The sequence below is a fragment of the Phragmites australis genome, chromosome 7 (genome assembly GCF_958298935.1).
Source record: "Phragmites australis chromosome 7, lpPhrAust1.1, whole genome shotgun sequence".
NCBI classification, from domain to species: domain Eukaryota; kingdom Viridiplantae; phylum Streptophyta; class Magnoliopsida; order Poales; family Poaceae; genus Phragmites; species Phragmites australis.
In genome coordinates, this window is record NC_084927.1 from 25,644,540 (window position 1) to 25,659,217 (window position 14,678).

At 43.9% G+C, this 14,678-nt stretch overlaps 2 protein-coding genes across 2 annotated transcripts; both read left to right on the plus strand.

The window, feature by feature from the left end:
• The first annotated feature begins 2,409 nt into the window (after positions 1 to 2,409).
• On the plus strand, positions 2,410 to 8,792 carry LOC133924380 (probable RNA-dependent RNA polymerase 2). Its single transcript, XM_062369878.1, has 4 exons — positions 2,410 to 3,048; positions 4,134 to 6,031; positions 6,264 to 6,414; positions 7,870 to 8,792. Exons 1-4 carry the CDS (start codon positions 2,488 to 2,490, stop codon positions 8,677 to 8,679), a joined length of 3,420 nt encoding a protein of 1,139 aa, XP_062225862.1. The 5' UTR covers positions 2,410 to 2,487; the 3' UTR covers positions 8,680 to 8,792.
• Positions 8,793 to 11,337: 2,545 nt separating this feature from the next.
• Positions 11,338 to 14,385, plus strand: LOC133923535 (uncharacterized). The gene is made up of 4 exons (XM_062368818.1): positions 11,338 to 11,649; positions 11,900 to 11,980; positions 12,266 to 12,405; positions 13,927 to 14,385. Exons 1-4 carry the CDS (start codon positions 11,353 to 11,355, stop codon positions 14,183 to 14,185), a joined length of 777 nt encoding a protein of 258 aa, XP_062224802.1. The 5' UTR covers positions 11,338 to 11,352; the 3' UTR covers positions 14,186 to 14,385.
• Positions 14,386 to 14,678: the final 293 nt, after the last annotated feature.

Below are 14,678 nucleotides of genomic sequence, written 5' to 3' on the forward strand. Positions count from 1 at the left end.
GCCAGATGGTCTGGTGTACTTTTTTAAAGGCTTCGCTGGAGTATTTTAGAACAATAACGGCTAGTGACAGCTGGCACTGGCAATGTTTGAAAAAGGTATACGCCGAATGGTCCAACGTGTGTGAGCCGGTGCACACATGACCATCCGACATTCACAGAAAAAAATGGATGGTTGGGCAACGGCTAGATTTGGACTTCTAGCCTATAAATACCCCCTCACTCGGTCTCACATTGATCTTTTGCAACCCAGAAGAGCCTATACATTGTGTGTGCCATCAAGAAGTAGCAGAGAACACTTGAGTGATTTGCAAAGTTCCTAATTGGAACATTAAGGAAACCTTTAGTGCTTAGAGAGTAGTAAGTGCACATCTAACTATAGTTTAGGCTTGATCTTGATCAAGTGAAGTTATTACCTCGTACTCTTGGTGGTTGGCAATAGCTAGCCGGTCTTTGGTGAGTGAATGTGTCTCGGTGAGCTCTTGTAGTTTTTGTGGGAGCCCCGAGAAGAGCGATGTATTTGGTTTGATGCCTGCTAATCCGGAGATGGTGAAGTGGCAATCATGAGAGAGCCCTTGAGTCTTGGTGACTCAAGAGAGAGCGATATCCTTGATAGATACTCCAACGAGGACTAGGGGGAGTGTCAACTCCTCGATACCTCGAAAAAAATGTTATCCTCTTGTCCATCTCTTTACTTTTTCGTATTTACCTTTTTGCAAGCTTTAAATTCCATAATATTTGCTTAGTATCTTTACTTGCTTGTTTAGTTGTTTTACTCTAGCTTTTTAGCGTAGTTGCATTATATTTTATATAGGATAAAGTTACTACTTGTTCTAGTACTCGGTAGAAGCAGCTTTAATTAGAGCCCAATTCACCCACTCTTAAGTCATTAGATGCTTTCATTTAGACAACCCAATTTTTATGCTTTCTCAAGTGTCTGACCCATCCCCATTCAGCTACAGCATGCATGCAGTGCCCTAGCTAGCTTCTCACATCACACAACACTTGGCGAGGTTCGGTATTTTCGATTCTAATCATCGGTTTTCATCCGGTACCGATATATTTTTGTTCGGATTAGTTTTTATTTTCATATAACCGGCAATCTTGTGTTCATTTTTGGCTTTCATCTTTCCCATTTTTGTCTTCTTTCGGTTGAGAAAATGTGAAGGTTAAAACGGTTAGAGGGTTTTCCCTGACCGTCCTATTCATTTTCATTCTTATAGACCGAGGGTATTTGGTTGAGTTATTTTGTTTTTTTATTTTAGACTAAAAATAGTAAGCTATAACCTCAAAATCTGATGTAAAGTTGGAGCTCTACCAAACAGGGTCTAATATACATCGTCGAGATGTTCTTGATTGCTACCAATAATAGATATTTTGTAGTTAAATTAAACTCACCAAGTCTGATTTCTGAACATATTTTCGCAATCATGGTTAAATTAAAGGAACTCTACAATTAACGGAGTAGGCTTCGCGAGACACCTTTCTCTGGCTACAGTAGTCCGAGGCGAACTTAAGATGATATTCAAATCCCGGCGTTGATCTGGCCAATCCCCTCTCCTCCAGCTACCTCTCCAGCGCTGGTGGGGGAGGGGTACTGGCAGATTGACGCCTGGGGTACATGATAGTATAGTTAGTAGCTTCTAGGGGTGCAGTTTTGCTAGGTTTGGGTCTAGTGGTGCCTTCGCAATGGAGGTACCATGCCGGGTTTTGCTCCTCATGGTGGTTTCTGGCGATAACGTCCTTGTTGATTTCATCTCCGGCGATCTCTTGGAGAGGTATGTGTGTGTGAGCTGGTTGAGATGTGGAGGGGGACAGATTTTTGTGCTTGTTGGGTTGTCGGATTTTGATCCAGCGATGGCGGTTTTGGTTTTTTTGGTCTCCTTCTTCAACGCCGTTGGGGATGGTGGTGCCAGATGTGGTTTCCCTTTGCTAATGCTGGCGCTGGAGCTGCCAATATTCTTCACAACGGAAGATGCGCCATAGAAGCATTTCGATGGTTCTGGATGTTGCGACTTCTCAATGTTTGGGCTTCTTTGCTCCCATCACCAGGAGGGGTGCTCTGAGCCTTTGTCGTTTCATGTTGCTTTGCGTCAGCACAGCAACAGGATGTATGGCGGATGACGTCAAACGCGAAGAAGATGACTCTAGGGGCCTCAATGTATTTCTTTTCTTATTCTTTTTGTTTGGGCCTATTTGTAAAAGGGGTTGTACTGCTCATCCAAGTTTAATATAAGCCCACCTCCTTTTGCAAAAAAAAAAAAACTCTACAATTAGTGAGCCAGGATCTGAAAAAATTCAAAAAAAACTCACAAATTCTGAACATGGGTGCTTTGACACCTTGAGCCCTCGAAATTTGGCCCAAATCATAAAACCCTCTTTCAGCCTTTTTTTTTTTGAGGAAAAACCCTCTCCTTTTCAGCTTGTAACACAAAAACCTCGGCCGTGACATCGCCGGAGTCCCGGCCTTCCACCACAGTTTCCGGTCGCTATGTCGAAGGTAGCGCCCGCGCCCGCACCCGCAACAGGCGCCACGGCCACGGTTCGGGTATCCAACATCCCGTCCTCGGCGGTTGCCGCCGAGCTGCTCGCCTTCTTCGACACCGCCGTCGCCGCCGCCGGCGCGGCCTTCGCCTGCGAGATTGCCGCGGCCCACCGCGGTTGGCTCAGCCGCGGTCATGGATCCGTCCAATTCGACTCCGCTGCCGCTGCCTCCCTCGCCACCGACCTCTCCTCCTCCGGCCGGCTGCCCCCTTTCCTCGGTTCCCGCCTTTCCGTCTCCCCCGCCCACGTCGACCTCCTGCCCCGCGCGCCCGACCTCTCCCTCCGCGCCGCCGGCGCGAGCCTTGTTCTAGGCAACTGCGTCGCCGAACGCGAGCTCGAGGTGGCCTACGCCTGGGACGGCGTGCGCGCCGAGGTCATCCCGGGGAAGCGGCGCGTGGACCTCTACCTGGAGCAGGATTCCCGGAGGTACAAGCTTGAGGTGCTCTTCGAGGACATCAGGGAGTGCTTTGGGTGCAGCCTTGATGGGACGGGCGCCATCTTGCTGCAGGTGACCTGCTTACCGTGCTGTTCCTATCCATGCGCAAAGTCCCAAAATTTTGATGCGTTCGTATGTTACAATTGTGTTGTTGAAACTGAAGTATGATCTGATCATGTGTTTTGAAGTAATTGCTGACATGCATTGTGCAGATACCCTTATTTTCACTCAGTAGCCAGGGGTACGATCGAGTGATGGTGTGATAGAATTAGCTCAGTATGCGTACAGTTGCAAGTTAGCAAGTGAATCTACAGGTATTGGATCTCAGTTTTAGACCAATATCTCAAAAGAATGAGAGCATAACGGACTCACCTCCCCAGTGGGCTGTAGATGGAGCCCTCTTCATCCTCTAGCGCTGCACAGAAGGATGCTTTTGCAGTCTTCTATGGTCTGCTACAGCCCTCTATGGCCACTATAGCGTATGTTGTGTAGCAGGGTTTTAGTACAAACAAATTCTAGGTTTCATATGACCCATTTATTGAATATTCTAGCCATCTTTCATTTTGAATTATTATCCAATGACTTGAGATATGCAGAGGAAAAGTAATCCCAATGCAACATAAGTTATTTTACTTCAAAACCGATTGATTAACTTCACATTTATGCAAACATTGCCGAGCATGTTGTGCCTGTTAAGTTGCTGCATGTTAGGAATAGCAACTTGTAATCTATGAAGGCCATATGCCAGTATATATACATGTACAAGTGAGCAATATGGAAATAACCCCTTATAACATGGGGATGTTACACATACACTAATACACTATAACACAATATATATCGCTAACAATTTGAAACATTTCTTAGAGCTGATGAAATTATACCACAACTCTTTTAAACTTATTTTTGGTGAGAGGGAAAACTGTTTCAGCTTTATTCACTTGAAATTTTTAAGTTGACTTTACAAAACAAACATTATTTCGACTTTTACTATGAATATTAAGCTGGCCTGATGAATGCATATTATCTGCAATGATCCAGATTTAATGTTTGTCATATTTCTTAGACTAGCAGTTTGTTTCAGATGCAATACTCTTTTGGCCTCTTTTCTGTGAATCTGAAGCTGGTCTGATAATTAAATATTATGCTTATTCCAGCTCATTTATGCACCAAGAATACACACTGCAATTTCCGGGTCTGCAGTTAATTCGAGGTTTACAGATGAGCGCTTTCATGCATGCAAGGAAGATGCCAAGTTTGCATGGGTTAGAGCACTAGATTTTACACCTAATAGCTGTTTTGGGAAGTGTTCCACTCTTGTCTTGAAACTTGGCGAAGGTGCACCAGTGTCAGATATTCTCGAAAGTTTATCCTTCTCAGGAGAATTAGGGGAACTGGCCATTTCTTCAATGGATGTGTTTGGCCCCTCCTCCAAAGTGGTTCCTCTTGTTGACTGCCCAAGTGGCTTTTCAGTGCCTTATGAAATTCTTTTTCGTCTCAACTCTCTTGTTCACATGGGGAAGCTAGTTGCCAGACATGTTAATGCTGATCTGTTTAAAGTCCTCGAAGAACTCTCAGTTGATACTTCGAGGAGGATATTTGAGAAAATGAGCAAATTAAAATCTACCTGCTATGAACCTTTGCAATTCATCAGACAGGAGGCTCATAGCATGAAGATTAGCAAGAATGCTTTGCTGTCCAATAAGAGTAAAGGGAAAGGAAAATTGACAAGGTGTTACAGAGTTCACATCACGCCATCAAAAATATACTGCTTGGGACCTGAGGAAGAAGTTTCAAATTATGTGGTTAAGTACCATTTTGAGTATGCTTCTGACTTTGTTAGAGTTACTTTTGTTGATGAAGATTGGAGCAAGCTTTCTCCCAATGCATTGTCAGCTAGAATTGAACAAGGTTTCCTTTCTACACCTTTGAAAACTGGCCTGTATCATCGTATCCTCTCCATTCTAAAAGAAGGATTTTGCATTGGCCCAAAGAAGTACGAATTTTTGGCCTTCTCAGCAAGTCAGCTTCGTGGTAATTCTGTTTGGATGTTTGCTTCAAATAATTCCTTGACTGCAGAGTGCATAAGAAAGTGGATGGGCCACTTTAAAGATATCCGTTCAGTCTCCAAGTGTGCAGCTAGAATGGGCCAGCTGTTCAGCTCCTCCAGGCAAACATTTGAAGTCTCATCATATGATGTTGAAGTAATTCCAGATATCGAAGTAACAACTGATGGCACTAAGTACATATTTTCCGATGGCATTGGGAAGGTTTCTTTGAGATTTGCCAGACAAATTGCCACAATAATTGGCTTAGACCCTGTTAACCCTCCTTCTGCTTTTCAAATAAGGTATGGTGGCTATAAAGGAGTAATTGCTGTTGACCCTACTTCCTTTTTTGATCTTTCTCTGCGGCCTAGTATGAAGAAGTTTGAATCGAAGAGCACTATGCTGAACATTACAAATTGGAGTAAGTCTCAGCCTTGCTATATGAATCGTGAAATTATATCTCTTCTTTCAACATTGGGGATAAGGGATGAAATATTTGTGTCAATGCAAAAAGATGATATGCACGAATCAGATGACATGCTAACAAACAAAGAAGCTGCTTTGTCTGTCCTGGGGAAAATTGGTGGTGCTGAAACCAAGACGGCAGTGAAGATGCTTCTGCAAGGCTATGAACCAAGTTCGGAGCCTTACCTGTTGATGATTCTTAAAGCCCATCAGGCCAATAGGCTGACTGACATAAGAACTAGGTGTAAGATTCATGTGCAGAAAGGCCGTGTTCTTATTGGTTGTTTGGATGAAACTGGCAAGTTAGACTATGGTCAAGTTTACATCAGAATCACAAAGAATCGCAAGGAGCAGAAGGACAATGAGCAACCATTCTTTTATAATGATGATGGGAAAACAGCCGTAGTTGTTGGGAAAGTTGCAATCTCAAAAAACCCATGTCTCCATCCTGGCGATATCAGAGTACTTGAAGCTGTATATGACCCTGGATTGGATGCTAGGGGCCTTGTTGATTGTGTTGTCTTTCCTCAGAGAGGTGAAAGGTACGTTATTCTGAAGCTGAAAGATGACTCTCTGAAACTGTAGAGTTTAATTTTCTTTGTCCATGGCTGCGAAGGAGCCTGTCTCTCAACTGAACCGAGTCGCTGTATTTGTCTTGGCTAGCACTGTTATCCATATTACGTTGATTTCCTATTGTGTAACATCACAAATAATAATTTGGCTTAATGTTGTCAATGCTTGCGCTATCCTTACTTTAAGTCTTCAATTAATTAGGCCGCATCCAAATGAATGCTCGGGGGGTGATTTGGATGGTGACCTTTTCTTTATTACTTGGGATGACAAACTGATACCAGAGAAGATTGATGCACCTATGGACTACACTGCAACAAGGCCACGTATAATGGACCATGTTGTCACACTTGAGGTATATTCCTGACTGTATTCTCTTTTCTTCCCTCATTTTTCTTGATTATCAGATTATGTGATATTGTTGTTGATTTGCTGGAGCTTCTTTTGGCTAATGTCAGATTTTTTATACTTGCAAATATCACCAAGGTTTAATTGTTTATGAGTTGCGGCATTTCAATGATATAGATGGAGCTGAGGATCTTTACATGTTTCTACGTAGGCATTTAGGGCACTAACTCAATGTGCATTGCAAAAACTGGGAAAATGCATTAGGGTAGTAAGTGTGTTAGTTCCATGAACATGTGATGCTAATAGGGCAATGACGAGCATATAGAACTCGCTACTAACATCCAAATTCTGATCCAGCCAGAATGGTACGAGATTAAGATGGCTTCTGCATTAGGATGTAAAAGTAATCAATCTACTTGAAAATACACCAGATAATGAAAAACTTTTAATGTTTTGAACAGTTATATGCTCACTATGCACATTTAACAATATTCTTTAGTCTTTACACACGGAATCTTCTTTGAGAAAAAATGAAGAAATTAACTGACTTTTTTGGCCCGCAGCAAAAAACAATAGGTTTTGTTTGAGAATGGTCTTCATGAAACGTAAATATGAAATCTTGCTGGTTTTATAGCTATTACCACCTACTAGCTGCTCAGAGTTGTATCTTTGACCATAGTTATTAAGGCGGTAAGGCGAGGCGAGGTGCATGACCACCTCCACACCTTTTAGGCGAGTATGGCGTGCGGCGAGGCGACGCCATACTCACTTCACATGAATGTACAAGTCAACTACATAGAGCAACAAACACAGAGCACAAAGCAGAGCAACTAGCCAAAACATAGCCAACTACACACTCAATACCAGACCAAGCGAAGTTACACAACTATACATAGCCTCGTGAGCATGTACTTGTGGTGGAATCGACGAGCTTCACCGGCAGCTAGCGCCGCTATGGCCTGCAAAGTTGCATGGAAAAAGGGGACCGGCGGACGGTAGGGGGACCGGCAGACGGGAAGGGGAGGCGACAGACGGCGGACGATAGGAGGCGATGGCGGTGGAGGTGGACTAGAGTTATGGAGCACCAGAGGCGGCGGGAGGCGGACGATGACACCACGACAGATCTAATGAGATGGCGGCTGGCGGCGGGAGTCTCCAATCATGTATGGACTCTGGTCCCGCACGCGCGTACTCCGTTTCCCACGCGTGTTACCTTGGCCTTGCGGCCTCCACCTCCCTCAATATGGCGTTGAATCGCAGTAAGGTGACGCCTAATCGACACCATATCCGGCAAGGCGGACGCCACATTCAAATATGGTGAGGCGAGAGCCGCGGTGAGCGCCTCAACGACTAGGCGATAATAACTATGTCTTTGACAAATGCACGCATATTTTCCACTCTTGCATGGTTATGCTCACCTCACCTGAGTGGAATGTTACAAGAAGAACATCTATAACTGCAGGAAATTCAGAAGCACTTCGTCGATTACATGATAAATGATGCTCTCGGTGTTATCTCCACTGCCCACTTGATCCACGCAGACCGTGATCTGCTGAAAGCTCGGAGCCCTGAGTGCCTCCAGCTCGCTGCTCTGCACTCCATGGCCGTTGACTTCGCTAAGACGGGAGCTCCAGCCGAGATGCCCCGAGCGCTGAGACCCCGGGAGTTCCCGGACTTCATGGAACGGTGGGAGAAGCCAATGTACATCTCCAACGGCGTCCTCGGCAAGCTCTACCGTGCCGCCCTGCAGCAAGCGGAGAACTCGGAAGCTCTCCTGCCCCCGGTCCCACCCAGCTGCGCGTACGACCCCGACCTCGAGATCTCCGGCTTCCACGAGTTCCTGGACGCCGCGGAGGAGTGCTACGAGCTGTATGCCGAGAAGCTGGGCACCCTGATGAGCTACTACTCGGCGGAGCGCGAGGACGAGATCCTGACGGGCAACATCGGTAACAAGCTGCTGTACCTGAAGCGGGACAACAAGCGGTACTTCGAGATGAAGGACCGGATCGTGGCCGCCGTCGACAGCCTGCACGACGAGGTCAGGGGTTGGCTCAGGGGATGCAGGGAGGAGGACGCGTCGAGGGTGGCGTCGGCGTGGTACCACGTGACGTACCACCCAGACCGCCGGCAGGGGAAGCGGTTCTGGAGCTTCCCCTGGATCGTCTGCGACAGCCTGCTGGCGATCAAGGCGGCGCGGAGGTGCAGGCGGCAGGTGGACGGCGCCGTGCCGATGGACTGCGGCGCCCACTGTGCCAGCGAAGCGAATAACTGAATATGTGCGAGATTTGAGTGGTAAACTGGACTGTTACCGTAAGATAATAAGATGTAAAAATAACTGCTGCAGTGCTGCGTGCTGTAAAAATGTCTAATACAGACTTGTCTGAGCTCACCACTCCAATTTTTGGTACTTAATGAGTAGTTCTGACGTAGTACTTAGTTTATTTTTTAAGTTTGACCCAATAACTTAGAAAATACAAAACTTACACCCTTAGTCGTCGATTTACCGGTGTGTGGGTGTGCAAGCTTGTGAGGCCTGCATTGCTTAATTGTAGGCCGAGCTCTATCATTCTCCAGGTTTTTAGCTGTCCGGCTAGGATGCAACTGGATACTTAACGAGTGTTTTAATCACTACTTAGTTTATGTTTTTTTAATTTAATTAGGTGATATTAAAATTTTAGTTTATTTTTAAAAGTTTTGGATGGATCCAATGGGCTAAAAATATAAAACTTGGGTCCTTGTGTCCGGCGAACTCTGCATGAGTCCTCGGCGGCGGGGACCTGCTGAATGGAGTATGCGGATCGAGCAGCCGGGCAGAGCAGGTACGATTAGCCAAGCAGGGAGTTTTTTTTTTATAGCCCTTATCGCGCCCACAGACTCAGCAACCCGTGGTGAACAGTACTTCCAAGGTCAATTTCACTTATTTTATAATTCATGTGCAACCTATTTTAATTGAATTCACCTAAAAATCTAGTGTAGAATTTAAACTAAAATTCTCAAAAAGACTACTTTTATAACTTCTAGCAATTATTAGGGTCTCAAATAAATTTCTAAAAATATGATGAAATTCACTAATATTCTTCTTATATGATGTGATAATTTTTAAAATTATTTTTAGTCCTATATTATATGGTAAAAAAGTGGATTCCTTTGTAATGCACTATTTATATGTATTTTTATAATTTCATGTGATATTCTTCTTTTAACTTAATTTGAATTCAAACATATATAAATCTAGTGTTAAAAATAATTTTAGAAATTATCACATCACATAAGAAGAATATTAGTGAATTTTAACAGTTTTTTTAGAAATTTATTTGAGACTCTAACAATTGCTAGAAGTTATAAAAGTAGCTTTTTTTAAAGAATTTTAGTTTAAATTCTGCATAGGATTTTTAGGTTAATTCAATTAAAATGGGTTACATATGGATTATGTAACACGTACAAAAAGTTTTAGAATTTTTTAATAGAGAAGGGCGGTAAGAGTCTGTGGGACTGCTTACCGCCGTCTCAGGGGGCGGAAGGGCGGTAGATATCTAATTTTGTAAAAAAAATTCACGAGAAATCTATTTATATAAATTTTTAATCGAAAAAATATAAAAATAAAAAAACTCGCCAAGCAGGTACGTAAGGAACACCAAAGGGCCCAATTCGAGGTTAGTTGGGCAAGGCTGTTTCACTTTTTTTTTTTACAGGCTCCTGGCGGTCTGGCCCCTTCCGGGGAGCGTGTACCAAAACTAAAAACAAGCAAGCAATACTAGCAACGCTCCAGTTATGAGCCGAACGGACCGCTCGCATGTCCCTGTGGAGGAGAAGAGTAATAGTTTCAGGTGCCTATGGACTACAATGAGAACGTGATATGTTTGTTGTTAATAGAATCAAAAGCTTCGTGTGTGTAAGTTGTAGATTTTGAATGTGTCCTAGATGCGTATACGTAAAGTATGGCGTATGTTCATATATTACATTTATACCCATTGCTGAGGCTAAAAAAACTCGAACGTACAAGTTCTGGTTTTACCGCCAGTTGCATGCGAACATGATGGCACCGTTGGGGCCGTGCGCTAGCAGCCAGCTCGCGCGCCATTTTTCTTTCCACTCCACCGTCTTCCTTTGACAGAACAGGAGAGGAATTTCAAAACTTTATAAAAAACTTCTCGGAAGAACTTTTCCCCAAAGTTTTTCTGCAAAGCTTTTGCCAAAACTTTTTTCCCATATTTTTTGGAAACTTTTCTCCAAAAAGTTTTTAGAAAAATTTTGGGAAAAATTTCACCGGAACATTTCAAAAAGAAAAGTGACCTAAAAACTTTCCAAGAAAAAAAATGCGAAAACAAAGGAGTTCTAAAACTTTCTGAAAAAGCTTATTCTAAGAGCTTTTCCTCAAAAAAATTCTGCAGAGCTTTTGCCAAAACTTTTTTGAAAACCTTTTTCCCATATTTTTTGAAACTTTTCTCCAAAAAGGTTTTAGAAAACTAAATTCACCGGAAATTTTCAAAAAGAAAAGTGACCTAAAAACTTTCCACAGAAAAAATTGCGAAAAACATTTCACCAAAAGAATTGGGAAAAACTTTTCAAAAAAGTTTGGGAAAAATCTTTTGATTAAAAAAATACGAAAAACTTCTCACAAAAACTCTAAAAAAATTCTGCAAAAAAGAAGGAGAGAGAGGGGCAGACTCGCCGGCGTCCTTGCTCCGGTGAAGGAGACTTCGCCCTACACCCACACCTACGATGCAGCTCTGTTTTGTTTCAATGGGATATGATACATATTTGTTGGGGGAGGGAACGGAGAAGAGGGAGAGAGAAGAGACGGGAAAACGAGAGAGATAAGAAGAAGCGTCCGACCAGAAGCGGACGTTTCGGCACCGGAATGTAGACCGGGAGAGACCAGGGCCGCGTGCCTGAACTACCTGACCATTTACCGTTACCTTGGCGGTAACGGCAGGAAGAAGGAATGGAAACCAGCGAGCGGCGACACGCGCGCAGGAAGAGAAGGCAATCAAGCCAAGCAAAGCTCCCACCTAAACCAAACCAGAAACCCCAACCCGCCAACGCCTTCCTCGACCCGGACCTCGGCGCCTTCGCCGAGTGGCTCTGCTCCTTCCTCCCCTCCGCCGCGGGGTCCATCGCCATGGCCACCGTGCACCAACCCTTCTACTACCCGCTCCTCCTCGGCCTCCCGCTCGCCTGGGCCTACGCCTGGCTCTCCCGGCGGCTGCTCCGCGCCAGCATCCTTGACGCTCCCTCAGGGGTGGGGTGGAACGTTCCTTTCCTCAATCTTCTCCCCATCCTTGGATTTTCTTGTCCCTTTTTAATTTAGTTATTCTGTACGGCTGCAGCTAGCAAGTAGCAACTTGGTATCTATGTCAGTCTAGTTTAGCAAATGCCGCATTATCTTAATCCTCTATTGCAGAAAAGGGTTTAGTAGCTCCAGAGTCCAGAAGCCTCTGTATCAATCTAGTGTTCCGTGTCTGATTTGTTTAATGCTGGTGTTGTTGCAGGTAGCATTAAACAAGAGGCAGTGTTTCTTGCTTATCTCGGCCGGCTCGCTGTCCCACTTCTTCTTGGATCACTTGCTTGAGGTGAGCATGCAGTGGTTCAAAACTTCCGTTAGCGTGCAATTGATGTCCCACCTTTCAGAATGTGTACGAGATTTGTACTTGAAATTACTGGCTGCGGAAAAGGTTTTCATTTCTAAAGAAGTATCTGCCTGAACAAACTGCGCATATTTCAGAATGTGTAAGAGAAGCTAAACTTATCAGGATCGCAACGAATGTCCCCCCTTGCTCCTGGGAATATAAATAGACAATTTCCCATAATGAAGCATTGCATGCCTTTTTGACTAAATTCATGTTATATTGCTGCAGGAGAATGACCATTCAACAATGTATACTTGGATACTGAGCACTGGTTGGTGGAAAGGCCGTGCTCCCATCAATCCAGATGCAGTATTTGTTGTAGGCCTTCTTTGCACTTGCCTCATTGGGGGATTTGTGTACATCAACAGGTGATTGCTTTGTTCGTGCACTATTACTGTTTATAAATTGTACATGTGAACTAGATTCTGTTGTTGTGTACAAAACAAGTTCTCACTGATGCTATACAGAAGTTATGATTTTCTCAGTTCTTGAAATAAAAAAGGAAAACCTTTTTAGCTATCAACTCCAGAATTTTTTTTGTTTGGTGGTTGTGTTTTCCACTATCATGTTTGGTATGAAAATTGATGATGTTGTTTGGTTGGTTGGGTTTGGGTGTCGGTTCGGTTGTAGGACCCCCCCCCCCACCCCACCCCACCCCACCATTTTGTAATGAATGGAAATGGGCAATCCTCTGTCCCAAAAGAGAGAAAAATTGTAACCATCAGTTTTTTGAAAACTCTGTTTCTTGACTTGGTGTGCTTATATTGTATAACTTGTGTATTTTAGGCCGATTAATCGCTGATCGGCAGGGGAACAAGTCAATTACGGTGAAATCAGCTCAAAAATCAGTTGGCCGATTAATCGGTCTGTCAAACGGATTAATCCGGTTGACCACCGATTAATCCCCTTGACCACCGATTAATCTCTTCCCTAAAAACGCGTCACAGCCTCAGCAGCGCCAGCATCTCGCGTAGTCACGCTAGCCCCTCGCGCCGCCGCCCCTCGGGCAGTCGCCCCTCCTCAAGCCCAAGCAGCCGGCCGCTCGGGCGCCCCCCCCCCCCTCGTACCACCGCAGCTCAGGTGCCCGCCCCTTGCGTCGTCACAGATCGAGCTCCCGCCGCTCAGGCATTGCTCAGCTTCGTTGCCTCCTCTTCAAGCCGCCGTCCCTCCTCAAGTCGCAGGATCTAGAAGGGCACTGCGTGCCGTTGACCCTATCCATCACCGTTGCTGCCGTCTTGTGTGCGTGTGTGAGAGAGAGATCGAGAAAGGGGCTGAGGGAGAGGCAAAGAGAGATAAGAGAGGGAGAGAGGTGGGCTACCGGTCCAAGAAGAAAGAGGCCCACCCAGAGAGATATATCTATTTTAGTATTTTTCTTTCTTATACATGTCTATTCTAATATATTATATTGCTAGATTACATAAAAAATAAGATATATTCTTTGCTGACCAACCGATTAATTCAGTTAATCCCCGATTAACCGATTAATCCCTACTCCCCGACCGGCCGAGCAGCTACCGATCACCGATTTTTTAAACAATGGTTTTAGGTTGTTTCCTGTTCAATTAGTCTTATATAATAGTTTTAGACGTTCTTGCTACCATGCTGCAAGGCAGTAGCCTAGTGTTGTATCAAACCTGTTTTCTTCCTTTTTATGCAAAGATATGCAGTTCTCCTGTGTATTCTAGAAAAAGAAATACACACTGGTCTTTGTTGACGGCCAACAAAAATTTCACGATGGTACACTAAACAGAATCCTTATACTTGCTCACATGAGTTTCGAATGTTTCCATGACTCTTGCTGTTACAAAACTTTTTTCCTTTCTGAAAAATACTGTCAATTACAAATCTCTGTTGCAGTTCTGTAAACATTTTGTTCTTTCTTTTGACAGAGCGAAGCACGGAAAGTCCACAACAGAAAAATCAAACCAATCGTTCTTTCTCAGCCTGGTGATAGCCACCCTGTACTGTATGTGGTGTGCCGGTCAAATATACCTGCGGCAACCCCCTCAACCTGCCATAGGTGAAGAAGCTGATCTCGGAGTTATAATCTTTCTTGCCATTTACCATTTTCTCCCGCATGGCTTGTGCGTCCTTTCGATGTACCAAAAGGATTATACTGAAGCACTGAATGAACTGCCGCTTCGATGATGTGTGTTGTTGTTGTGCATTTTTCTTCCCATCTGTGCAGAAGACCAGTTCAGTAGCAGTCTGGTTTCTGCATTATGTTGTAATTAGATTTCATTACTAACTGGATAAGTGCTGGTGCACCTATGTATAGTCCTGTAATTCTTTAGGCTGGAAACATATATTGTTGATGGAATTAAAATGATTTTTTATTATGGATGACATTGATTTCTGTTGAAAGATAATTGCATGTTATTCATTGGTCGCATGGAGATGGATGATACGGTTTGGTATTCAAGGCACACATGACAACTCTTTTCGTTTTTGTACTAGTGAGTATATGTTGCAAAGCTAATTATTGTGGCTTATGTTCTTATCGGTGTTTCCTTTTGTAGTAAGTTGAAAGAAAGCATATTCACATGGACTACAATTGTGAATTTAAGTGTCGAATTGAGCTCATGGTCATTATCCATTTATCATTGTATTTTTTTAAAACAGGTATCATGCTTCCTTTTGT